The sequence below is a fragment of the Podarcis pityusensis genome (genome assembly GCF_964106645.2).
Source record: "Podarcis pityusensis genome assembly, chromosome: 13".
Classification (NCBI taxonomy): Eukaryota; Metazoa; Chordata; class Lepidosauria; order Squamata; family Lacertidae; genus Podarcis; species Podarcis pityusensis.
In genome coordinates, this window is record NC_138038.1 from 34,282,312 (window position 1) to 34,308,248 (window position 25,937).

Below are 25,937 nucleotides of genomic sequence, written 5' to 3' on the forward strand. Positions count from 1 at the left end.
ACCTGCAACCTGAGGAAGACTTCTGTGCTGCTTGAAAGCTTGAAAAAGTTGAGCTTTATTATACACTTTTAGGCGCCAGGGCAGGAAAAAACCAGGCCTTTGGCTGATTGACATCCAATGCCCTTTTAAATGTGTTGTGGAAGGGAGGATTATTGGTTTGTTGTAGTTCTTGTTCTTACTAATTTTATGTTTTGAGCTGCTCTGAGATTTGCAGATGAAGGGCGGTATGCAAGTTTAATTAACTAATAATAATAATAATTTTTGATGTCATTTGGTCTGAAAAAAAGGTCTCATCTCACCAACTGGCAGGTTTCTGCAAGGACCCATATGGTCTACTAGCCATTATGGCTAAGCTCTGCCTCCACAGTTCAAGGAAGGAATGCTTCTACATACTGGTTATTGAGAACCACAGGAAAGGGCTCTTGTGCTCTGGTTCTGCTTGAGGGTTTTCCATATAGGCATCTGGTTGGCCACCGTGAGAACAGGATGCTGGACAAGTAGCTCAGTTGGCAAAGCATGAGGTTCTTAATCTCTGAGTTGCGGGTTTGAGACTCACATTGGGCAAAATATTCCTGCATTGCAGAGGGTTGGATTCGATGACCCTCAGGGTCCCTTCCAACTCTACAATTCTATGATTCTACAAAAAATGTTGCATTCTCTGAGTTGCACACAACCATGTGTGTCATTCTCTTCCATAATAATAATAATTTATTATTTATACCCCACCCATCTGGCTAGGTTTCCCTAGCCACTCTGGGTGGCTCCCAACAGAATATTAAAAACAAAATAAAACATCAAACATTAAAAACTTCCCTAAACAGGGCTGCCTTCAGATGTCTTCTGAAAGTCAGATAGTTGTTTATTTCTTTGACATCTACTGGGAGGGCATTCCACAGGCGGGCGCCACTACCGAGAAGGCCCTCTGCCTGGTTCCCTGTAACCTCTTGCAGGGAGGGAACCGCCAGAAGGCCCTCAGTGTCCGGGCTGAACGATGGGGGTGGAGACACTCCTTCAGGTATCGTGGGCCGAGGCCGTTTAGGGCTTTAAAAGTCAGCACCAACACTTTGAATTGTGCTCGGAAACATACTGGGAGCCAATGTGGGTCTTTCAGGACTGGTGTTATATGGTCTCAGCAACCACTCCCAGTCACCAGTCTAGCTGCTGAGTTCTGGATGAATTGTAGTTTCCGGGTCACCTTCAAAGGTAGCCCCATGTAGAGCGCATTGCAGTAGTCCAAGCGGGAGATAACTAGATGGGCTATTGACCTAATCCAGAAGAGCTCTTTACATGTTCTTAGATTTATCTTGTTTAAAGGCTGCCAAGGCCTGGGAAGTTTCAAAAGCCAAACTGCTGGTCCCTGGCCTCTATGCCCATGAGAGCCTCTGATTCCCTACACACACACACCGCAAATCCCTGGGTAATACAATCCTCCTCGCAAATCTGGCAGGAATTGCTTTATCTCCTCCGCACCCCTCCCCGCTCAGATCTGCCTCCAGCTGCACCTGGCAAAGTTTGAGCCTGCCCTGATCCAGCCCCTGTTTGAAGCTGGGTGCCTGAAATTCCAAGCGTGACGCCTTTTGTTCCCGATCATCCTATAGTCTCCCAGGCACAGCTAATTCTGTCCCCTCCTGCTGGCACCCAGGCTAGGAACGGGAATGCCACCACATTCAAAGGGATTGATGGATGCCTTTGGGATGAGGCAGGGCCAGGGTGACCCTACACTGAGGCTTGGGTGAGGGGACCCAACAGGAGCCCGGCAGGTGCAATGGCCCAACCTTGCCACGGGGGGGGGGGAGCCCAACTGCAAAGAGCACCCGCCCGCCCAGCCGCTTTCTCCCTGTGGTAGCGTTCCTATCGGAGGGTGTTGTTTCGATGAGTCTGCACCGGGGCAGAGGCATTGCATCAGCCTCACGCCCGCTTTGCCTCGGTGTTGCGTCCCTGCGCACGCCTCTCCTTGCCACCCTGTTTCCATGCGCAGACGGGCTGTTGTGGCAACACAATCAGCCTTGCCCTTTGGGGGCATGCGCAGCCCGCGCATGCACACGCACATACGCACACACAAACCCCAGCACATATCCAGGGGTGGTGGGCGTGGGAACAGTCAGTCCATAGTGTCAGGAATGCGTTACACAACCCTCCAGATGGAGCAACAGAGCTCTCCTGCCAGATGTGTGTGTCAGACAATCGCATGTGTCATTCACTGCGGGGAAGGGGGGAGGGTATATGGAGTGTGTGTGCAACAGAGAGAGAGAAGGCACATTCTGTGTCACAACACATGAATCTGCAGCCATTTGGTCCCTTTTTGCAGACGCTTAGGGGGATGTGTGAATGCAAGAGCCAGCAAACGCACATGCGGGCATGGAAGAGAATGACACACATGGTGGTGTGCAACTCAGAGAATGCAACATTTCTGTAGAATCATAGAATTGTAGAGTTGGAAGGGATCCCCGAGGGTCATCTAGTCTGACCTGCTGCAATGCAGGAATCTTTTTGCCCAATGTGGGGCTCGAACGCACAACCGTGAGTTTAAGAGTCTCATGCTCTACTGAGCTATTTTGACTCTGAAAATGCCTTGCTGGATGAAGCCAAATGCATCCACAGTGGGCAACCAGGTGCTTTTAGGAAGTTCATGGGCAGCATAAGAAAGTGACAGCTCCTGCCAGCTGCTTTTCACAGACATACTGCTGCTGAACATGGAGGCTTTGCCTGAAAGCTGTCAAAGCTGACATTGTGGCAGCAAAAAGAGTCCACACATGAATTATGGCTTCTGGTGTGACTCTGAATGTGTGGATGTCTCCCATCCATCCCAGTGCTATACTGGATGTGTGTGAGAGTCCAGACCTAGGCATGTTAATTCAGATAGAATAATAGAGATAGAAGGGACCTTTAAGATCCTCTAGTCCCACCCCTCCTCATTTAATAAATTTACTGCTACAGCATCCCTGATAGGTGGCCACCCAGCCTTTGCTTAAAACCCTCTACTGGGAGAGGGAGACAGAGAGACAGAGAGAGCCCACCATCTTCCGAGGCGATCTTTTCCACTGTAAAGTGGCTCCTACCACTGTAGACTTTCCACTGTAAAGTTCTTCCTCAAGCTTTGTTGAAATCCTCTTTCCTAACATTTCATTATCTTGATCAACAATGGACTCCATCATCTATGTGTATTTGAAGATGGCTACCCTATTGTCTCTTAATGGTCTCATAATATCTCCAGGCTAAACATGCCTGACTAACATCACCCTTTCCTCACAAGACTTGGACGCAAGGCCTCTGTTGCTCTCTCTCTCTCTGCCCTCTGGACACACTGCAGGTCCCTGGTCTCCTCCTTAAGCTGAGTGCCCAGAATTGCAAGCAGGACTCCCAAAGTGGTTTGATCAAAGCGGAATTGAGTGGTAGCGTGAACGCTTTGCAAACTGCAGCACCGATACTTCTGTCGATGCAGCCTAGGAGCACAGTAGCCTTCTAAAGTGCCACGCAACACCACTGACTCATTTCTAGCTTATCTTCTTACTGAAACTCATGGGTTATTTTCACATGGACTGCTGTCACCCATGCTGTATTAGTGCATCTAAAAGTTCAGCGGGGTTTACTCATGCATAAGTGCAGACAGAATTGCAGCCTGTGCACAGATAGAGAAACAGATGGCATGCAAAAAGGGTGGATGCTGCTGTGATATTATACATGTGTCCCAATATTAGGGTATGCGTTTGTGCATGACCACAACAATATGAATATATGTGTGTTGTTATGATATGTATTTATATCTGACCAGCACTTTCCCTTCCCGACTGATTATTATGTGTAAGTTAGCATTCATGTGTATACTGGCATGTAAAGGTAAAGAGACCCCTGACCATTCGTGGCTGACTCTGGGGTTGCGGCGCTCATCTCACTTTATTGGCCGAGGGAGCCGGCGTACAGCTTCCAGGTCATGTGGCCAGCATGACTAAGCCGCTTCTGAACCAGAGCAGCACACGGAAACACCGTTTACTTTCCTGCCACAGTGATACCTATTTATCTACTTGCACTTTAACGTGCTTTCAAACTGCTAAGTTGGCAAGAGCAGGGACCAAGCAATGGGAGCTCACCCCGTTGCGGGGATTCGAACCACCGACCTTCTGATCGGCAAGTCCTAGGCTCTGTGGTTTAACCCACAGCGCCACCCACGTCCCTATACTGGCATGTATGATCTTGTATTTTCCCATTGCCTTTGATATAATATTGCGTGTATGTATCGATGAGGCAAGCAATGGTTATTTTTTCCAAATTGAAAGCAACAGGATTCAAGCCTGCCGAGAAAGCCACACCTTCCGATGCCCTGCTTCTAAATCCCATTGTGGGAAGCTTGCCTGTGCTTACTCAGTGGCAATCAGAAGGCACTCTGCACACACTCAGAGGCCCCCAGCTTTATCATTACACCTCCACATTCGCAATATGCAAGCACTGACAGTGGGTTCTGGAGCCAAGCCAGACTTAAATTAAACACTGGGGCCAAGTATGTATGTGTGTGTGTGAATGAAATATAATATCTGCACATGCAACATAATCTGTGTGTATGCGAACGAGCAGAAGCTTTTGTGCTGGAGGCAATTCAGGCAGCTGTTGAATTTTTTGGGCGGTGGGGGAAGAGTCTGGTTTGGGAGCAGCAATTGGTGTGGTGGGGGCGGTTAATGCTTTGGTGTTGTATTAACCTTTGATGCAAGATGTGTCCATAAATCTTTGTATCAATAGGTTCCATCTTGCATGCTGCAGGATACACTTTATTTGCCTCTCTTAAAGAGAGTGCTAAACTGGGATTGGGGGGGGGGGTGAGGATGAAGGGGACGGGGCGTGCAATGCTGACTATTTTGCCTGAAGTGGAAGTTTGTCTGCAGCAGCTGCGCGTGTGTGTATTTGATATGTGCCTACCTATCTGTCAGTAGGTGTGCTTGATTCTGTGTGACATGTGGGTGTGCCGATGCCTCTCAAGAGAGCCACAGAGGAGGTCTGTATATGCCTCCTGTCACTGTGGTTTGTGAGTCACCATGTGGCTTAACAGGTAGGTGCAATGTGTGGCGTGTGGCATTTGTGTTTGTGGTGCACAAACACACCTTCTGGATTACTTTTTGGCATCAAAACCAGGTCCTGGGCTAAGTCAGCCCTGTCTGCACCACTCTTGTCTTTAAAAGGCATCAATCAGGGCGTGTATCCATCTTTAGATGCAAAAGTCATTATGTACGAGGTAGGTTGAATTTGTGCTTGTGTCTCAAGGAGAGCTACCGCCTTTTTTTAAAAAAAGAAAAGCAGTTAGAAGAAAAGGGCCACGAGACATATCTATAAAAATTTGAGCATCAAAAACCCTTGTCTTGTTCTCCTGCCTGATGCAGGCTGGGCGCAGAGGGAAAGGGGAAAATATATGAGCAGTGGGAACAGTGCAAAGAAGGAGCAGCTCAGGAAGGGAGAAAGCACTAAGGACATTTGGCCCAAGTGCCCCACACTCCAAAATTCTTTGGCTGCATGCATACTGTACATTTAAACCACATGACACATACATACAAAGAAAATCAGGAACTGTAGTTTGCTAAGGGTGTTGGGAATTGTAGCTCTGGGAACTACAGTTCCCAGTATTCTTTGGGAGAAGTAATGCACTTTAATGTATACATTTAAATGTATGGTGTACACGCAGCCTGAAACTATATTCCACTCCTCAATTTCATTTTCTTGTGCTGCATAAACACTATGCATTTAAAGAATATTTAAAGTGCAATACATCCTCTCCAGAGAATACTGAAAACTGTAGTTTAAGGATGCTGGGAATAGTAGATCTGTGAACATGGGCTTTTTGCAGAGTGCATCCATCTGTCCTGCAGAAGGTGGCCCTCCAGCAGGAACACAGTGTGACCACTGACAGGGACCCTGTGAAGAGATGAAGGCTGTGAACATACTACAGTATACTTTTAAAGCGCATTCAAAGCACATTTCCTCCCTCAGAGAATTCTGGGTTCTGTTGTTTGTAAAGCGTTGCTGAGAATTGTAACTCTGTGAACTACAGTGCCCAGACTTCTTTGAGGGAAAGAATGTGCCACAGATCTGCTTTAACATATCTCAGTGTTCCTCCCAGGAAGGCTAGTGAGAGAGGGAGAAGAAGGCCCTTGGTGCCACAGCAGCCATCTCTGCCCCTGCGGGCCTCTCCCTCAGCACAGCTAGCCCTATCATTAGGCAGAGGGAGGCGACTGCCTCAGGCACCAGATGTGCGTAGGGTTGCCATATTTCAAAAAGTAACAACCAGGACCCCCCGAAAGTTGTTGAGATTCTTTAGAAATGCCAATCCAGTCAGCTATCGCACAGGGAGCAGTGGGGGTCCCATTTTGTCTTTCACCTTAGGCTGGAGGATATCGTGGGCCCAGCCCTGCCTACGTCAGATACCAACTTTCCTCAAATAGGGTCCTGCACAGCTTTGGACAAAGAAGATGGTGTCAGGTCCTATGAGGAGGCTTGTAAATCTTGCAAGAGACTTGCAGAGGCGGAAAAGCACTCTCGGTAGCCTCCTGATAAACAGAAGCTTGTCGCATCCACAACCTGTTTGCTAGTTAAAAATAGGCAGGGCTTGGGCAGGTTATTGTTAACCATGTCCGGCAATGGGTGATATATTTTTGTGCTGGTGTGCGCGCGAGGGGATAATAGTGACAAATGTGTTCTCTGTGTGTGTATGAGAGAGAGAGCCACTTCCACATCCCATAACCTTCCCAGCTGCTCCCTCCGCTCCATCACACTCCTTGAACACGCTCACGAGTTTTCCAAATTGTTGGTTAAAAACAGCCTTTTCCGACCACAGACAACTGTTTGACATTACTGGGGAGTGAGGGGATGAAATCCAGGGGCTGGGCCGCAGGGGTGGGAACGCAGCCACATGGGCGAGGCAGGAGAAGGAGGCGGCCATGGGCCCTCCGGCTCCACCTCAGCCTGCTCCAGGCAGGCCCAGATGCCCCTGGCTGGCCCTGCTACCACAGCCAGGGAGGGAGGCAAGGAGGAGGCCTCGCTGAGGGAGTTTGCTTTGGCACTGGCAGCCGGCTGCGCCGCGGTGTGCTCCTCCCTGCACGCGGCGGATGTCCCTGATTTCCGACAGCATTACTCCCACGCCACATAGACAAGATCGCCCTCCCCTCCTGCTGCTGCTACTCCAGATTGACTGCCGTCGCTCACAGGCCCCTCGACTGCCGGTTAAAGATAACCTAAGCGCAGAAAGCGTTTAGGAACTGTGAATGCAGAGGCAGTCAAGAGGACAAGAAGGAGGGCAATTCGTTGGGGGAAAAAATGGCTGAAATGAGCGGATGGGAAGAGACACCACTTCTTATATAAAACAACAACAACCCCAAAGAACTTTCCAGGCTTTGAGCATGACAGCGTGCTCAAAAGTTATGGTGTTAATCTGCATTAAGTTATTCGGAGTCTCTCTCTCTGGCACAAACACACACATAAACAAACACAAATCCTGGAGTGCTGTTTAGGTGCTGTTATAGCAACAAGCCTGAGTCACATTCCTCAAATGAATTGTATTTTAATTTAATCATTACCCTTGTTTACCAGCCTGACATTCGCACAAACAAGGCTTGCTAAGGAGTTGTAAAAAGGGTACGGTTACCCCGATCCTTTCTTATGGGTGAAGAAGCAGAGATTCTAATACTTGCTAAGGGGATTCGCACATGTGCATATAGATGTAAACTTGTGTGATGACAGATAGATAGATGATAGATAGATAGAAAGATAGATAGATAGATAGATAGATAGATAGATGATAGATAGATATGGATAGATATTTGTTTCCACTTGGTGAGTGGCAGAATGTGTGAATAGACCTGTTGAAAATCATTGTGGCTGAGGTGATCCAGAAGCATTAAACCCATGGCGGTCCTTTTCACACATGCTCTTACCACTGGCTCTCACAGTCATCAAGCGATGAAGATGCTTAATTTAACCAGACCTTAATGTGTGAATGGAATGGTGATCTGGGGACTGTGGATCAGTGTTTGAAGGCAGCCCTGTATAAGGAACTTTTAATGTTTGAATGTATCACTGTGTTTTTATGTCAAAATAAAAAAAATCCTTCCAGTAGCACCTTTAAGACCAACTAAGTTAGTTCTTGGTATGAGCTTTCGTGTGCAAGCACACTTCTTCACACGAAAGCTCATACCAAGAACTAACTTAGTTGGTCTTAAAGGTGCTACTGGAAGGATTTTTTTTATTTTGACTATGGCAGACCAACACGGCTACCTATCTGTAACTGTGTTTTTATGTATCACTGTGTCTTTATATTATTTTAAATAGTTTGTTGAAAGCCACCTAGAGTGGCTAGTGCAACCCAGTCAGACCGGGGGGGGGGGGGGGAGAAGAAGAAGAAGACGAAGAAGAAGACAGAAGAGTAGAGATGGGCTGCCACACTTATCTTTCATTATGGCTCTCTTTGCTGCTGTTTTAAGGATCTGCTGTTCATTTCAGCCTAAAATGTTTTAGGGCCAAAGTTATTTCATACACCCATATGAACGTACCCGGTGTTATGTACTGAAGTTCTCAGCCTGGGCCAGCAGGGGGATACTGTAGATAGTTCAGGTCCACATATGCAAATAAGGGATCGAAAGTGACGTTCAGTGATTGGATAGTTACAGAAAGTAGTTACAGTTACATTGTACTGGAGCTCTATATAAGCAGGCTGGCTGAACCATTCAGTTCAGTTCTGTTCTGACCAGTGAATAAACAAGAGCTGTTTGGAGAATCGCTGTGTCGTCTGATATGTTCACCCACAACTTAACACCCAGGCTTTGAGACAGGCCTTACAGGACCACCAGCAAGATCAATTAGGTGGCTGGGCATTAGAGAGAGGACCTTTTTGGTGGTGTCCACATATCCTAAGAACTTCCAAGGAACATATCCTAGGTCCTTCCAGTGCTGGCTTTTTAAACAGGCCATTAAAAACCATTCATTCCAAACTGCTTTTAATTAACTTGCTGAACTTTGCAAATGTGTTATATCGCTGTTGGTTTAAAACTGCTGGTTTTAAATGGCTCTTGCCTGCTGTTTAAATTAATATGAATGGGGTGCTGGCTTTTGAAATGCTGTAACTGCTGCCATTGTTGTTTTCCATAACTCTGATTGTATTTTATTGGAATCATGTTTCAACTCTTTTTATGTAAGCCCTAAAATGGGGTCCAGAAATCTTTGCAATAAAATAAAAATTAGAAGACTACAGGGCCCATTATTTACTTAAAAATTGAGGGGAGGGAGACAGGAGATGGGGCATATGGGGCTACCTTCACCCTATGATCATGAGTACATAACATTCCAGATTTAATTTAAAAACAAACTTATGAATGCTGCGCAAGTGTGTGTTGGAGAGTAGCAAGTAGGTGGGCTACGTAAGGAAGTATGAAAATAATCCTTGGCGATCATTTGTCCTCCCCCAGCTTGCCTGAAGAGCTTCCATGTACAACCATCAAGCACCAAACCATTCCAATAGCGTGTGTGTAAAAAATAATACAGAAAAGTATAGGATTGTAGGCTCAAAAATATACAGCGTCTTTACTGGAATGAGGAGAAGATCTAAACTGGATGTAGAATTAATCCCAATATATCCTAAGGTGATCTCTTCCCAGATTCCAACCATGTGGAGGCCTGTGGCAGGTGGTTGAGATTTCATACGTGTAAAGGCTTAATCGTGCAGGAATTCTCAAAGAATAGAGATGTCTTTTAAAAATAAGGGGGGGTGGGTGGCTGCCAATCCGTCTCAATTTCTCCCCCCTCCTTTTTACACAGCTGCTTGGGAGAAGGCAAGCTCCTCTCGTCTCCTTCCTTCCCCCCATAAATCAGTCATCGTTACCTCCCCGCTACCAGATGCAAGCGTGTCTATCTCCCGAGGTCAAGTTGCAAACTTTTCGGGGTGCAAAGCAGGTTTGGATCGCAAGGCGGGGCCCGTAGAGGCCGGTGCAATTTGTCCCGGGGGGCCGCGCGCATCGTGGGTGGGTGAACAATGCCGGGACGAAGCCCCCGCCCCGCTCCCCCCGCCGCCGCCGCCCCACACCTTCCCTACTTCTGGCAAGCGAACCGGTCGGTCTGCCCCAACCTGCTGAAATTGGCAACGCGGGAAAGACAGCAGCTTAATGAGAAAGTGTGAAAGACGACGAGGGCCTGGGGGGAAAAGGGAGAGAGGCCCGGGCTCGGTGGGGTGGGAGCGAGGGCAGGGGGGCTACAGCGAGAGAGCTGGGGACCAGGTGCTGGGCCTGGAAGGGGTTTAATGGGCAGGAAACCCACCATCGTCACTAGGGGGGGGGGCACGGTTGGGAGCCCCACGTGGTCCTTGCTTCTCCATTCCAACTCTGGAAATGTGTAGCAGAATGGATTTTTTCTTTTTAAAATGTTTTTATTAAAGGTTTTCTCGAGTTACAAAAGTACATACATCGCTTCTAGTTTCAGATCATAAAGTCCTTGCAGAATGGTATAAGGTTACACTGGGGCAGAATGTGCAAGCTTTTGGGTTTCACAGACACCTTCAGCAGGAGAGAAGTAAGTGGAACAAACGTCTAGACAGAGGAGAAGGGCTATAAAGGCAGCACCCTTCAAGCTGTATCAGCTAGTCTTAGGTTGCAATTCTCGACCTGCTTTCCTGGGAGTAAACTCCCTTGACCTCAATGCCATTTAACTTCTGACTTGATTTAAGATTGCACTGATCAGTTGCATGACTTTTAATCACTCACTCCACTAACAGTATGATCTCATGAGCACTTTTACTTGGGAGCAAGCCAGAGTGCACTTAGCAGGAGACTCTAAATATGTATAGGACTAAATTCAGGGACGCGGGTGGCGCTGTGGGTAAAACCACAGTGCCTAGGACTTGCCGATCGTATGGTCAGCTGTTCAAATCCCCGCGGCGGGGTGAGCTCCCGTTTTTCGGTCCCAGCTCCTGCCCACCTAGCAGTTCGAAAGCACCCTTAAAGTGCAAGTAGATAAATAGGTACCGCTTTATAGCGGGAAGGTAAACGGCGTTCCGTGTGCTGCGCTGGTGCAGGCTCGCCAGAGCAGCGATGTCACACTGGCCACGTGACCCGGAAGTGTCTGCGGACGGCGCCGGCTCCCGGCCTCTAGTGAGATGAGCGCACAACCCTAGAGTCTGACAAGCCTGGCCCGTATGGGCAGGGGTACCTTTACCTTTTACCTAAATTCAGGTAGGTAGCCACGCTGGTCTGACGCAGTCAAAATAAATAAATAAATTGTCCAGTAGCACCTTAGAGACCAACTAAGTTTCGTTCTGGGTTTAAGCATTTGTGAAGCTGAATCTGAAGAAGTGTGCCTGCACACGAAATCTTATACCCAGAACAAACTTAGTTGGTCTCTAAGGTGCTACTGGACAATATGTATAGGACTGTGATGAAAAACTGGATAACCTTGTGTTGGAATAAAACTGGAAGGTGGAAAAAAACTTTGTTTTTTGTTAGATGATGCTCCCACAATTCAACAGGCAACAACATCTCAGGAGAGGCGCCCCGTTCCCTGTATAAGCCAGGGATGGGGAACCTGTGGCCCTCCAGTTTCCATCATCCCTGACCATTGGCACTGCTGGCTGTGGCTGATGGGAATTGGAGTCCAACAGCATCTAGAATCACAGGTTCCCCATTCCTGCTGTAAGAGAAGCAGCGGAATGCCTGGGACCCATCACAGACTTTTAAAGAAATTTTAATATAAGAGCATAAGAAGAGCCACCTAGTCCAGCGTCCTATTCTTATAGTGGCCAACCAGACGCCTATAGGGAGCCCACAAGCAGGAACAGAAAGCAACAGCCATTTTCCTCACTTGTGGATGTGGAACACAGCCATGACTAGTAGCCATTGATAGCGTTACTTACCCACCACAAATTCGTCTAAATCAGGGGTCAGCAACTTACGGCCCATGGGCCAGAAGTGGCCCGTGGAGGTCATTTGACCGGCCCACGAGCCGCCCCCAAACTGAGCTGCCCGCTCATGTGCTGCGCTAAACTGGCGCAGCGCGGCACGGGAACTCACTTTCACGGTGCCGAAAATCGCGTCTGCACAGACGCAGGTGCTGAAAATCAGATCTGCACATGCACAGACGGGCATGCTCATGCGCACTCCGGCCCACGGAGGGATCTCCGCAGGTCCGATCCAGCCCAGACAAGATAAACCTTGCTGACCCCTGGTCTAAATCCTCTTTTAAAGCCGCCCAGGTCTCCTGCTCTACCAACTCAGCTGTCTCTCAGGACCTGGATTGGAGGTGCTCCCAAATGCACCAGGGCTGTTGTACCACGTTTTGAAGGATGCGAAGTAGCACACCTTGCCATTTAAAAATGGGGTGGGAGAAGAAGTGGAAAAGGAACAGAGTGGCAGGGAGGAGACCACGACCGGCTGAAAGACAGAAAAGGAGGAATCCGCACGGCAACGTTTGGTTTCAGTCAGATCTCACTTCTTCAACCATATTTCTCCATTTAATTTCGATTTATGTAATCCCAGTTTCGGGTCAAAGTTTGAACTGAAGAAAAATTATACCTTTCAGAAGGTGAAATGTTGCATTTCAACATTTGGCAGCATTTTATTTCTGTCAGCCTCAAGCTTGCACACATCTTTTCCTCAGGGAGGGACAACTTAAAAGGTTCCTACTATACTTGACTGATGCAGCTGTTCCGTAATATCTGAGGTAAGGAGTTTTGAGCCCAGGGGGCAAATGCAGTCCTTCAGGCTTCTCTGTCTGACCACATGCCTTCCTCAACCATACCCGCTCTCCCCAGCCCGACTTCGTACCTTATTTGAATACTTTTACCTAGCTGAATGTGTCCTTCACCTCCATTAATGCCTTAATTGCTTGGATGGATTGGGTTTGTGAGTGTAGAAACAAGCGTACTGCGCAAAGGTGAAATTTGCATTCATCACTCCATCCCTTTTTGCCTCTGGCCCTGCCCACTTCTGGCACGCGGCCCCTGAAAGGTTGCCCATAGCAGAATGTGGCCCTCAGTCTGAAAAACGTTCCTCACACTTGCTTAAGAGTTACCCTATGTCTGTTCAACTGCACTTCATTCCGGTTGAATCTGCTGGCATTTGCTCCTCAGGCAAGACTTTACCACTTTGGGTTCTGCATTTGAGACCAGCCACCGGCTTGCGGCTAAACAGGGAAAGGACTTTGCCGGCATTTAGGAAGGCTGCGGCCCACTCCCAGCCACTCAGCGTCTATTTCTCCAGTTACTTTTACAGACACGCCAGTGGCGCTTTGAGAAAGCGCGCAGCAGTATGCCAAAAGCCGCACCGGATTAAATCTTGCATATGCCGTCAGGATGCACACAACTGCTGTGCCATGTGACAACATGGCTGGAAGGCAGCCTAGGCCCTTCACAGGCCCTCATGCCCTTCAAACGAACAATCGGTTTTGAGTTATGCGAAGGTGGGGGGGAAATATTTGTTGTATTTGGCGGGGACAGGATGCCCTCCGCTGCCCGGGCTCAGTGTGCCATCTAACGGCGGGTTTATGCAACTGCACTCACAGTAGATTCCCTTTTATTTTTATAAAAACCCAGCTCAGTATGGCTGCAGAAGTAACACCCCCATGACTCCCCACACTCCTTATGGAATACTGGTAGATTTCTGGAAAAGGCCGGAGATCTCTAACCCAGAAGTCTCTTAACACCCCCACAAATTTGCAGTGATTCTTGGAGGAAGCCCAGAGAATGAATCCAATTTAAAACTGGATTGCATTTGTAGCATAATTGCTCAGTGACGGCGTAAACAACAACGGATGTTTTGAATCTGAAATGGCAGTAAGTGAGAATCAGCATAAGCACTGTAGAGTTCACCAGGTTTGATTGTTTCCCAAGCTCATCTTGCAAAAAGGTGTGTGAGCAGAAAATACCACAGACGTGACCTCATGTCTGTAAAAGATTATGATTTCTGCAGAGCAATAAAAGGGTTGATTTCCCCCTTGCTACTACTTCCATGGCACTCGTCCTAAAATCGTACAAATGTGATGGAGGAAGGAACAGAGAAGAGACCTCCCGCTATTAAGAGATGAAAATGTCTGTTCCCTTTTCTTTGTTTCCAATTCTGACCGCTTCCTTGCTCCCCAAAAATTCAGAGAATTCAAAGGGGAAAGGGGGCTTTCCGCCCCACCCAAGAGTCTGTGGAAAGCTCTCCCTAAGGAGATAAAACTCCCCCAAAATAAAATAATTAATGTTTATTTTTAATTATTTTATTTATTTATTAAATTTGTATACCACCGTATACCCATAGGTCTCAGGGCGGTTCACAACCTTCATCTATCTCCTTGTGGCATCAGGGGTAGTATTGAACTATGTTTCACTCACAGCAGCCCCACTGAAATGAATGAGCATAACTAAGTTAGGTCCCTTAATTTCAACGGGTCTGCTCTAGAGATACGAGGAGAAATTCGGTTTAGTTCACGTTTAAAGCTGAGTCTATCAGATCTGTGCTTTGTAACATGAGAACCAAAAACACAGCCATCTTTCCCAATTTCCACTTCGAATTTTGGGATACAGTCCCCCAACCTGCCAGTGTTTACAAAAAGGCCTATATAGGGGGATAAAAATGCATATATTAGTGAAAATAACATACAAAAATGCATTGCATTTAGGGGAGATTTCTTGCAAAAATGTGCAGTTAGTCAAAACCACATATATGTTACAAGGAATTCACACTATAATCCTAGCACTTTTTAAAGTTATGGCTTTCCCCCAAAGAAACCTGAGAAGTCTACATTGAGTTGTTAGGAGACCCCTTTGCCCTCACAGACCTAGAGCGCCCTGGGAAGGCAGACTGATTCTTAAACCACTTTGGAAATGGGCTTTAAATGTATAGTGCAGATGTAGCCTTGGCTACAGTTGGCTACCGGCTATAGTTCTCGCAGATTAGGAGCAGGACTGCTGGGTTTCCTTGGGAAGGGAGGTGCGAGGCTGGGCTCCTCGGTGCTCTTAGAGGGCAAGGGAAAGAACCTGCGCCCTCTGCCCAAGGTTAATAACACAAGTTGATCTACAAAGGCCTTTGATGAACGGTTATTATGGATAGTCTTTTGACTACATTGCCTGCAAAATGTTGCCTTTTCAGTCTGTTGGTTGGGATTGGCATGCAGGTAACTTGCAACTTTCACACATTTAACTTGAGCACGATCTGCTTTATGGGCTGGGCAGTGGAATTAAAAAGGGGGTGCAGGCATCCTGGGTAGGGAAACTTTGGCAATCCCACCCACCATTGCACCCAATGCAGTGTACTGTAGTCACTACACACAATTTTAGCTTTATGTACCATACCTAGAACATAACCCCCACTTACCGTAAGTTGAGAGTCGCCTCTACTTGACTTATGCATGGATTTGGAGTGGGTTGTGTGCTTGTTTCATTTTACGTGAGCCACCGTGAACCTTTATGTAAATTGAAAGCCATTCTCGGAATAAATCAAGATGAGGCAGTTTTTGAAACCATATTCCACCACATAACTTGGTGCATATGTTTCCAAGCCAACTCATCTCCCCAAGTTGCTCCACACATGCTCAGGGACACTGTGGTTTCTTAAAAACCATATGCTGCCTTGTAAAAGTGTGTTGATTAAGCATTGATCCGACTGGCCTAGTTCTGCCTCTCCTGGCAGGAGACCATCCCTTGGGGGGGGGTGTCTCCTCTTAGGCAAGAGGCCTTTGCCTCCTCTTCTCCCTGGCTGAAACAACACTATTCGCTATAAAGCGACCCTACTCGCCAGCTTCGTTTTTTAAGCAGTTTCGCACGAGACAGACGCTCGTTTCCTTCCTCAAAGGAAAGGCGCTCTGCACATGCCTAGAGGCAATGCAGCGCAAGATGCAGCAACAGCAGCAAAAAGTCGGCGACCCCTATTTCGGTACGCTATTTTATTATTATTATTATTATTATTATTATTATTACTAAAGTCAAGAAATCGAACGGGAAGAAAGGCGCGTCTGCTGCGCCCTGCTCGACCCGGCTGCGCGCAATCCCGGCCGCGGCGCCTGCAGCGCGGAGCAATCGTGGCAAAGGCGGCCCTGCCCGGCCTGCCTCCCTCCCTCCCTCGCCGGCCCGCCCTCCCTGCCGCTTTGGGCGAGGGGCTGTCCCAAGCCGGCTTCCCCTTCCTTTCGGCGGTGACTGACAGAGATCGCAGCCAGTGCCCGCCCTGCGGAGGGGGGACTAACCCCAGCCTCTCCGGCGCAGCCCGGGAACCAACCTGGCGGCCACCTCCAGGGCAGGGCGAAGCGAGGCGAGCGGGGCTGGCGCGGCGCGCGGGCAGGGCAAGGCAGGGCCGGGCAGCGCGCGATGGGCGCCGCGGGACTCGAGGCGGAGACGCCGCCGCCGCCGCCGCCTCCGGAGCCCTGAGAGAGCGAGAGCCGCGCGGGAGGCGCCCCGGCCCAGGTAGCGGAGCCGGGCCCGGGGCGCGCCAAGACGCGCACAGCCGGCGAGCGGAGCGCGGGGCGAGGGCGGGGGACGGAACAAAGGGCGGAGCTGGAGCCGGGACTCCTGGGTCCCTTCGGGGAGGAGGGGGTCCTGCAGGAAGCGGGAGCCGGGATTCCCTTTCGCAGGTCCCGGGGCTTTAGCGGCACCAGGACGCCTGGGTCCTCCCGAGGGAAGGAGGAGGAGGAGGCTCCGGTACTCGTCCGGGTCCCGTTAGTTCTCGCATTTGGGGTTGGGCTCCACCAGGCTTCCTAAGATCGGGGTCTTGTGGGGGGGGGGCGGGCGGGAAGGTGGAGGTAGGACTCCTGGGTTCTTTTCAGAGGCCGGAGCCAGCACTTCTGGGAGCGGGACCGGCTATAGTTCTCGCAAATTAGGAGCAGGACTGCTGGGTTTCCTTAGGAAGGGAGGTGCGAGGCTGGGCTCCTCGGTGCTCTTAGAGGGCAAGGGAAAGAACCTGCGCCCTCCGCCCAAGATGTTGTGGGGCTCCAGCTCCCATCAGCCACAGCCAAAATGGCCTGTGGTCAAGGGGGATGGGCGTCCCGGTCCCAGCACCCTCTGGAGGCCCTGCCGATTCTCCATCCCTGCCTTAGGGAGACAGAGCGTGGAAGAAGAGAAGCAGCACTCTTCTAGAAAGGAAGAGATAAAACTTCTTAGAATTAGGGCTGGGAGCCAGGACTCTTGGATTTATTTGCAGGGAAATGTAAGTGGGAATCTGATGTGCCAGAGCCAGGACTTCTTGGTCCTCAGGAGACTTTTTCCTGGAACAGCCATGGGAGAATCCTTAGAGTCAGAATTCCTTGGGATCTCAGGGAGAGTGAGTTTTATAGGCTCAGGCTAGCCTCCTAAGCGGGTCTCCCACATGCTTGGCGAAATGGGATGGCAACAAAGAAAGGCGAGGGGATGCGAGTCAAGGAGCACAGCTCCATTGTGACATTTTAGGAGGGGTAGAATTCGCTCCATCATCCCATCCAGTGATAGGATTATGTGTGGGTGGCAGGGAATATTGGAGTGGGTGCTTAGTCCAAAGGACTGCCCTATACGTTAGCAGTATGGCATATGTTGTGTGTGACATACAGATATGCATTGGTCCATACGCACTTGTGAACTCTTAGAAGGGACTTTTGTGGTGTGTCCATTGGGGGGGGGTGGATCTCCCTGACACACCCTGGCTGTGTGTTTAAGCATGACCAGAATTGCTTCTTGCCTGTGGACTGAATCAGTTCATTCGTGGTGCATGGTGAGAAGTCCCGTCCCTCCCCCCCACATCCCCTCCCATATCACTATTGCTCAAGGTTCATCTAATGAAATAGATTGGCAGGAGATTCCAGACAGATCCGCCACAAAAAAGTACTTCACTTGAGGCACACACTTAACATATGTATTTTGCTGCTTCTTGCTTAGATGTCTTTAAAAAGAGATTATGAAAAGGAAAAAAAATGAATGGAGCATAGGCCCAGTTCATTGTAAGCTAAATGAGAGCATTGTGTTCAGATTCTGCTTGCGGGCTTCCCAAAGGCATCGGTTTGGCCAATGTGAAAACAGGAGGCTGGACTAGATAGGACTTCGACCTGATCCTACAGGGCTTTTCTTCCATTCTTACGAAACAATAGGAAGCAAGATGGGCCTTTGGTCTTATGCAGCAGGACCTTTTCTATGTTCTGCAAACATCCCAAGCAGTTTCTTGGGGCAGCTGGGAAGCAGTGCATTACTCGGGAGGTGTGGCCCAGATGTGTGCATAACCCAAGTGCTTCACACGCACCCCAGCATCCTCTGAAACCTTGCAAGGGATTCTGGTGCATAATTCCCAGACTTCCCATGGTCTTAGTGGACGAACCTTGTCAAAGAATCCCTAAGAATTGGTACCAGGCAGCTCACAGGGGTTTGGTGCTCTGAATGGGCACATTTGAGTCGTGCCACATGGAGTTATCCAATGGAAGTGATTGGAATTAGATGCAGGAACCACAGAATTATGGAGTTGGAGGGTCCCTGAGAGGCTAACTAGTCCAAACCCCCTGCTTAGTGCAGAATCCGCAGTGAAGGAGAGCCCACTTTCTCCCTAGGGACGTCTTCCCAGAACTAAGCATCTCTCGCTGTTAGGATGTCTCTCCTCCTGTTTATCTGCTTCTTTGCAATTTCCACCTATTGGTTCTAGTCCTGCCCCCTGGGGTGACAGGACTGGCAAAAGGATGCCTGATGAGCTTCTGTCATTCATCTTCATGGGATGCTGTGACGACTGCTGGCTTTCCATTGGCTTGTAGACCCTTAAAAATCCTAGGAGGCTGCCTTAGACCAGGTCAGACTAGTTGCTAATCTAACGCAGGACTTGCTACTCCAACTGGCAGCAGCTCTCCAGGGCAGAAAGAAGTATTGCCTCCCCCCGCCGCCCACCCATCACCTACTCAATGATCATTATCCTTAAAATAACAAGAAACTCACTATGCTAGGAATTGAACTTGGGACCTTTCTACTCTGAGCTACCATGCCACCCTTAGGTCAGGCAAGGTCTGCCTAGCCCAGTACTCTTTTACTCCCAAGTAGTAGTGGTCTTAGGCAGAGATCATTTGTGTTTCCTGCTTCACTGGAGATCCTGAGGATTGAACCTGGGACATTCTGCAGACAAAGCACATGAGCTGAGGCTCCTCCCATCTGGCCAGGCACTTTCAGAATGCTGAACTAAAGGGACCTTTGGTCTGGCCCAGGAAGGCAATTCACGTGCTCTTTATCTTTTTAAATAAAGTGTCAGTATATTATTCTCTCTGGCTCAGAGGCTCTGTAGATGACCTGTCGGCCGCGAGAGAGCAAGTAATTGTGCAGAAATGTGCATTCCAGGGCACAGTTACACCTGGAACATTTTAAAACAGTAGTGCTTTGATCCTCGGAGGCAAAGTACTGCATTATCCTGCCCTATCACTAGTTTTTGCTTTGCCCTAGCTTTGAGGAGAGAACTACCACTTGCCCCTTGCTCCTAAGAAGGGTGTTCTCATTCAGTGTGGAGAAAATGGATAGCAAGAAATTCCTTCCCCTCCCCACATGAAGATAAAACTCAGGTTTTCTCAAAAGAAATCGATTGGCAGCAGACACTGGAAGGATAAAAGGAAGCACTTTTTCGTGCAATGGGTGCTTCATCTACAGCAGGGGTTCCCAAACTCTGGTCTGTGGCATGGCTGTGGATTTGTGGCCAGAAATGGGAGGCAGTGCAGTGAGTCATTGCCTTAAATATTTCCAAACTGTATTCTTATTGCTTCTTGTGTTTCTTACATTGTATTACAAGTTGACTTATGTGGAATTTCGGTTGCATTGCAATAAAATAGGTTTGAAATAAAAGAAGCAATAGAAACACAGTTTTTTAAAAACCGTACAGCGTCTAGCACAGTGCATTACAATTGCTACAGCCAGCAGAAAAAACCATTAAATGATCTGCCGTCTGAGACTCTTGGCAATTTGCAAGTGGTCCAGGGCTGGGGGGTGAGTTTGGGAATTGCTGGCGTCTGGTCTTCCCTGCCACAAGATGGAGTGATGGCCACCAACCTGGGTGGCTTTAAAAGAGGATTGGATACATTTCTGGAGGAAGGGAGGGTCTATCAATGCCTGGTGTTCTGTCTACGTTTTATCTCCAGGCTGTGAGTGCTGATGTTTATGTGACTAAAATGCACAAGAAGAAGAAGAAGTCAGCAGACTCGGGGAGGGGGGAGAAACCCCAAAGTTTGTAGAAGTACAAAAAAAAAAACAACATTTAGGGAGAAAAGGGGCTTTAGGACCCTGACTGACTTGGGGTAGAGGTTTGGGGGCAGAAGGAATGGCACAGAGTGTCTAGAATTCTGAAAAGCAGCACTCAGCACTGCAGCATTTTGCTGCAGGCCCAATTTTCTTTATTATTCTTTATTAAATTTATATGCCGCCTTCATCCGAAGATCTCAGGTCGATTTACAAGATAAAAATACAGGATAGAAGCAAAAAAATAAATAGGTAAAACAAAACAATAACTCCCCCTCCCACAAAAACATGTAAAAGGTCATAGAAACATTTAAAAGGACATAGGCACTAATTGAATTCCAAACTCCTACTGACCCAATGCAACAGGGGCGCAGACAGTTCTCGGCCGTTTTGGGGTCGATCCTGTTCCTTACGAGCGTAATTCTCAGTGGTGTTTTGGCTTTATGTTTCAGGGAGGAGTCCTTTTGCTGCCGCATCATCACTTTGCCGGCGTTAAGGTAACATTTGCTGGCTGCCAGTCCTTATCTTCCTTGTCCGGCTCCCGGAGACGTGTGGATTGTCTCAACAGCCTCTTTTGACTGGCCCCAGTTGGCACCGGCCAGAAGATTCCTCCTTTTTGCTGAGGGGAAGGTTGGAGGGAAAATGGCCGCCACACAGGAAGTGCCTCCTCCGGCGCTGGGCCTCCATTTTTTGTACCCGTTAGAAGACACCCTGCCGCCGCGGGTGAAGATGGAGGAGCCTGGTCCACCGTGCCCCGAAGCAGGGTGGGAATGGGACGCCACAGGGAAGGCGCCCCTCGTCGTCCAGGCTGGCACCATTAGCGATTTACTGAGGTGGGCGACCCCTCCTCAGGTGAGAAGCGACCCCATCCCGCAGCTGTGGGAGGTTCAGTGCCAGGAGATGGTGCAGACCCCCGTGGCAGTGCCACCCCCACCACCTGCCTGGGGGAACCTCCAACTCCCTGAGCTGGCGCCCGTGGACGACATCGAGGCCTACCTTTCATCCTTTGAGCGGGCGGCTGAAACCTGCCAGTGGCCGAGGGGAGAGTGGGTGACCCGCCTCATGCCGGCCCTCAGCGGGAAAGGCCAACCGCCCCACAATGGCCTGGATGCCAGGAGCAGCCGGGGAGACCACAGGAAGTCGAAGTCCTCCAGCCTGCGAGGGGAGGCCGGGCCCAGCGTGGAGATGCAGCGCCAGCGCTTCCGGCAGTTCCGCTACCAGGACTCGGAAGGCCCTCGGGAGGCTTGCCGGAGGCTGAGGGAGCTCTGTCGCCGCTGGCTGAAGCCCGAGAGCCGCACTAAGGAGCAGATCCTGGAGCTGCTGATCCTGGAGCAGTTCCTGACCATCTTGCCCCAGGAGATCCAGAACTGGGTGTGGGAGCGAGGCCCAGAGACGTGTGCCCAGGCGGTGGCTCTAGTGGAAGGCTACCAGATGGGACGGCGAGAGGCAGGCATGTGGGAGCAACAGGTGAGGACGCTTTACGTCATGGTGACAGAGAGGTTTTATTTTGTGGACCACCCTGAGATCCTTCAATGAAGGGTGGTATAATAATAATAATAATAATTAATAATAAGGGAGCCTCCAGCCACAGTCCCTATAGCATCCTAGTTCCCCCAACAACACCTCCAGAAGTTTTCTCAAGAATCCAGCATGACGTTTCTGTATAAAACCCTTAACCAAGTGTTCAGTAAGAAAGGTAAAGGGACCCCTGACCATTAGGTCCAGTCGTGACTGACTCTGGGGTTGCGGCGTTCATCTCGCTTTATTAGCCAAGGGAGCCGGCGTACAGCTTCCGGGTCATGTGGCCAGCATGACTAAGCCGCTTCTGGTGAACCAGAGCTGCGCACGGAAACGCCGTTTACCTTCCCGCCGGAGTGGTACCTATTTATCTACTTGCACTTTGAGGTGCTTTCAAACTGTTAGGTGGGCAGGAGCAGGGACCGAGGAACGGGAGCTCACCCCGTCGTGGGGATTTGAACCGCCGACCTTCTGATCGGCAAGTCCTAGGCTCTGTGGTTTAACCCACAGCGCCACCCGCGTCCCAAGTGTTCAATACTTCACATAAATAAAGAGAGACAAGTCCCTGCCCCAAGGGGTGTACAGTCTAAAACAGTGGCTCAACCTTTTTTTGGCCATGCCCCACCTAAGCATCTCTAAAATCCCTGTGACATATAATTCTTATTATTCAAAAAGTGAACTCCTATTCACGTGGAAGAAGCCTAAAAGGCCATTAACTGTTAATAACTCATTCTCAAATTGCCCCCTTTAAAAATCAAATTGCCCCCCTGTGGTGCGTGTGCCCCACGTTGGGAACTGCGGGTTTAAAAGAACCATTGGCCCTACTTATGTTGCTGGAACTACAACTCCCATCTGCCCCAGGAAGCATTAACAGTGGCCAGGAATTGTGGGAGATAGGCAGCATCTGGAGGGCAGGAGGTGATCCACACCTGGTCTAAAATATTTGAAGGATAACAAGGGAAGACAATGGAGAAGGGGAATGTGCAGGCTGGTGTTCACCTGCTCTCAGAAGGGTATTGTAGAGCTGGAAAGGTACAGAAAAGGCCAACCTAAATGAGCAGAGGATTGAAGCATTTTCCTTGCAAGAAAAAGCTAAATAAAGCAAAAGGAGAGAAAGCTGTGCCCCTACGACAACTCCCATCAGTGTCCAAGAGTCAGGAGTGGTGGGAGCTGGTCTAGGGTCACGGTTTCTTCCTTCCTGTACTTTAAAGGTGATTGGGGGGCGGGCCTTGAAGGAGGCTGTTTCCTTCCTAATGGCATGTTGTTGTCTCTCGTTGCCAGGTTACAGTACGGGTGAAAGTTGAGCAGGTAAGCCCGCAAGAAATGATTCTCCCTGGAGCGCCATGGGAACCTCCTGCCCCACTGCTGCCCCATCTCGACTGCTTATCCTCAACAGACGTAACACTAAACCAGCCTCCCCTCATCCCTGCTCTCAAGATGCCCTGCATCCCTAAACAGGAGCCCCGAGGACTTCAGGAAACAGGTAAGAAATACAAGAGGAGCCCCTGGTTTTAATGGAGGAGGCTTTGGGTGCAATGGGAGGTTCTGGGGATGTTTTCCTATGCCCAGAGACTGAAGGTTGCTGGACCCAGTCCTGTTGGCTTGTTTCAGTTTTTACTTGCCTTTCTCATAAAACACAGGCCAACCTGGTGCCCTCCAGATGTTTTGGACTGTGGTTCTCATCAGCACCAGAAAGCAGCTGGCCATGCAGGCAACCCACCTATAGTCTGGCTCATACACATGCAGAGTCTGCATTAGCGATGGGGAAACTTTTTTAGCCTGAATGCCACCTTACCTTCTGGACAACCTGTTGAGGGCTGCATGCCAGTGGTGGGTGAAGCCAGTGGCCAAATTGGGCAGAGCAGCAATCAGGGGGAAATGGGTATAAATAAATTAATAATATTAATAATATTTTTTTACCTTTGTGCAGTAATCTGGTTTGTGTACACACGCATCCCACACCATCCTCCCATCTAGTCTAGGAAGAGGCCTTAGCAGAGGTCAAGGACACACACTAGCCAGCCCAAAATCACTCAGGGAAGGGTGCAAAGCAGGACCAGAAGAGGGCATGACTAGGGAGAATGGTTTGCAATGCAGGGTGCAAACAGGGTGGGGAAAACCTGGGGCCTTGTGGGTGATGCTGGACTCCCAGTTCCCCTCACCCCTCACCATTGGCCATGCTGCCTGAGGCTGATGGGAGTTTGAGTCCAAGGAAGTCAGGGGGGTGGGGCCCACAGGTTCTCCGTCCCTGCCCTAGAGCACCCCAGACATGCAGGCCACTTCGCTGTTTGAATAGCTTTTACGTTCCTCCTTATGCTTAGCCCGCTTCCCTGCGGTTTCCACTCATTTGGCACTGCAGACAAGATGCACCCATTTCTCCGTGTGGTGATTTAATTTCCAGAGCCCAGATGAGGGAGGGTGAATCCTGAAGAACAGCCATGCTAGTAACTCTGCACAAAGAGCATTTCAGCTTGACGTCCCTGAAATGCGAAAAGCGAGAGGCGAGTTGGAGGCAGTGATCTATTTGTGTCTTAAGACAAACAGATGCCAATGATAACAGCGACATTGATGGGGACCAGGAAATAGGAACAGTCCCTGGTAAAAAGGGACAGTAAGAGTGCTTGCGTTTTGCTTTCACAATTCCAGAGGCAGGTTGCTAGCCTGGCTCCATAGGCGGCAGGCAGCGTGCTGGGAAAGTGTGACAATGCCCTACTCTTTTTCTTATCTCAGCAGGTGCCCTGATGGTAAACGGGAGCCGAGAGGAGAATCCTCTGCAAGGAGGTGCCATGGAAGTGGAGCCTCCCAGGGCGTTTCCGTCCGGGAATTCCCAGGAGAATGTGGCGGCTGAAAACCGTGGGGGTGAGAGAGCCAGCCAGCCTCGCGAAGAGAGGTGCGGTGAAACGGGAGAGAATCCGGTTTCGCGCCCCGTCCCCAGTGGAGCCTGCCACCCGGCAGGAAAGCCCCTCCACCGGTGCTCAGAATGCGGGAAGACGTTCAGCCGCAACTCGCACCTGCTCACCCACCAGAGGATCCACACGGGGGAAAAGCCCCACCAGTGCCCCCAGTGCGGCAAGTGCTTCGGCCACACCTCCCAGCTGACCCGGCACCAGAGGACCCACGCCTCGGAAAGACCCTTCCGCTGTGCCCAGTGCAGCCGGAGCTTTTACCAGAGCTCGGAGCTGACCAGGCACCGAGCATCCCACGCCAGGGAACGCCCTTACGGGTGCAGCCAGTGCGGCAAGAAGTTCCGCTGGAGCTCCGACCTCATCCGCCACCAGATCACCCACACGGGAGAGAGACCGTACAAATGCCCCGAGTGCGGGAAGAAGTTTGGGCAGAACTCGCACCTCGTTCGGCATCGGAGAACCCACACGACTTAGCGGAAGATCTTCCCCCGACGGAAGGAAACCCAAATTGCCCTGCGCCGAGAGTTCGCCGGGGGCCAAAGCGTGGACCGTGCTCACCGCCAAGTTTGGTGCTGTTGTGGCCCAGATGACTGGTGTCCCTTCAGCTTGACGTCTGCAGATCATCATCTGTCAGGGATGGCTTAGTTAGAATGAATTCTATTTACGTGCAAAGCGGGAGGGACAGTGTGGCTGGTTTCCGGATCCCATTTTGTGTCTCGCCAGAAGCTCCACAGCACAACCAGACTGAGCGGTCCAAGAAGATGCCCAGTCTTGCTTGGCTTGGCTTCCTGAACCGACAACATTGTGGTGGCACCAGCTGAATGTCTCTTCTCTCTCTCTCTCTCTCTCTCTCTCTCTCTCTCTCTCTCAATTTTTCTCTTTTTTATAGGAAAGGCGATAGATCTTCTAGTCCTCTAGACAGGTTTATTGTTACATAACACAGCCTGTATTTCCGTATGCCAAGATCATACCTTTGTAGCAAAACAAAAGCAATGTATTTTTTAGAGAAGACGGTCCATTCTGTATTTGGGGAAGCGGGGAATCTTCAGAACAGTGGAGATCCCTCTTGGGGAAGCTGCTCTGGTACTTTGTTTTTTTCTGGGTGGTGGTGGAAATTACAGCTTTGATAAACAGGAGAGTTGTCAACACAGGGTTTCACTGGTACGGGAATACACAAAGAGGAGGTGACAATGACGGCACTGAGAATCTGGGTGTCTGGACGTTCTGGTAACAGGAGCTCTCCCCTGCCTCAAATGCTTGGGATTGGCAGCTGGCATTCAAAGGGCCCCACAGGCTTTCCATCTGGCCCTCAGCGTTGCCCCCCTGTCCCAGAGAAACGCCATCCCGTGCTACTTGCACACCTTGGC

General features: G+C 49.7%; 1 protein-coding gene across 2 annotated transcripts; it reads left to right on the top strand.

Moving 5' to 3' along the window:
- The first annotated feature begins 16,237 nt into the window (after nucleotides 1-16,237).
- On the top strand, nucleotides 16,238-25,706 carry LOC308460255 (uncharacterized protein). Of its 2 annotated transcripts, XM_080976364.1 has the most exons (4): nucleotides 16,238-16,393; nucleotides 20,599-21,613; nucleotides 22,946-23,147; nucleotides 24,395-25,706. In XM_080976364.1, the coding sequence occupies exons 2-4, from the start codon at nucleotides 20,789-20,791 to the stop codon at nucleotides 25,042-25,044; spliced, it is 1,677 nt and encodes a 558-aa protein (XP_080832490.1). In that variant the 5' UTR covers nucleotides 16,238-16,393; nucleotides 20,599-20,788; the 3' UTR covers nucleotides 25,045-25,706. The 2 variants fall into 2 exon arrangements, with proteins under 2 accessions (XP_080832490.1, XP_080832491.1); XM_080976365.1 differs by lacking the exon at nucleotides 16,238-16,393 and having other exon boundaries at nucleotides 20,257-21,613.
- The last annotated feature ends 231 nt before the right edge of the window (nucleotides 25,707-25,937 follow it).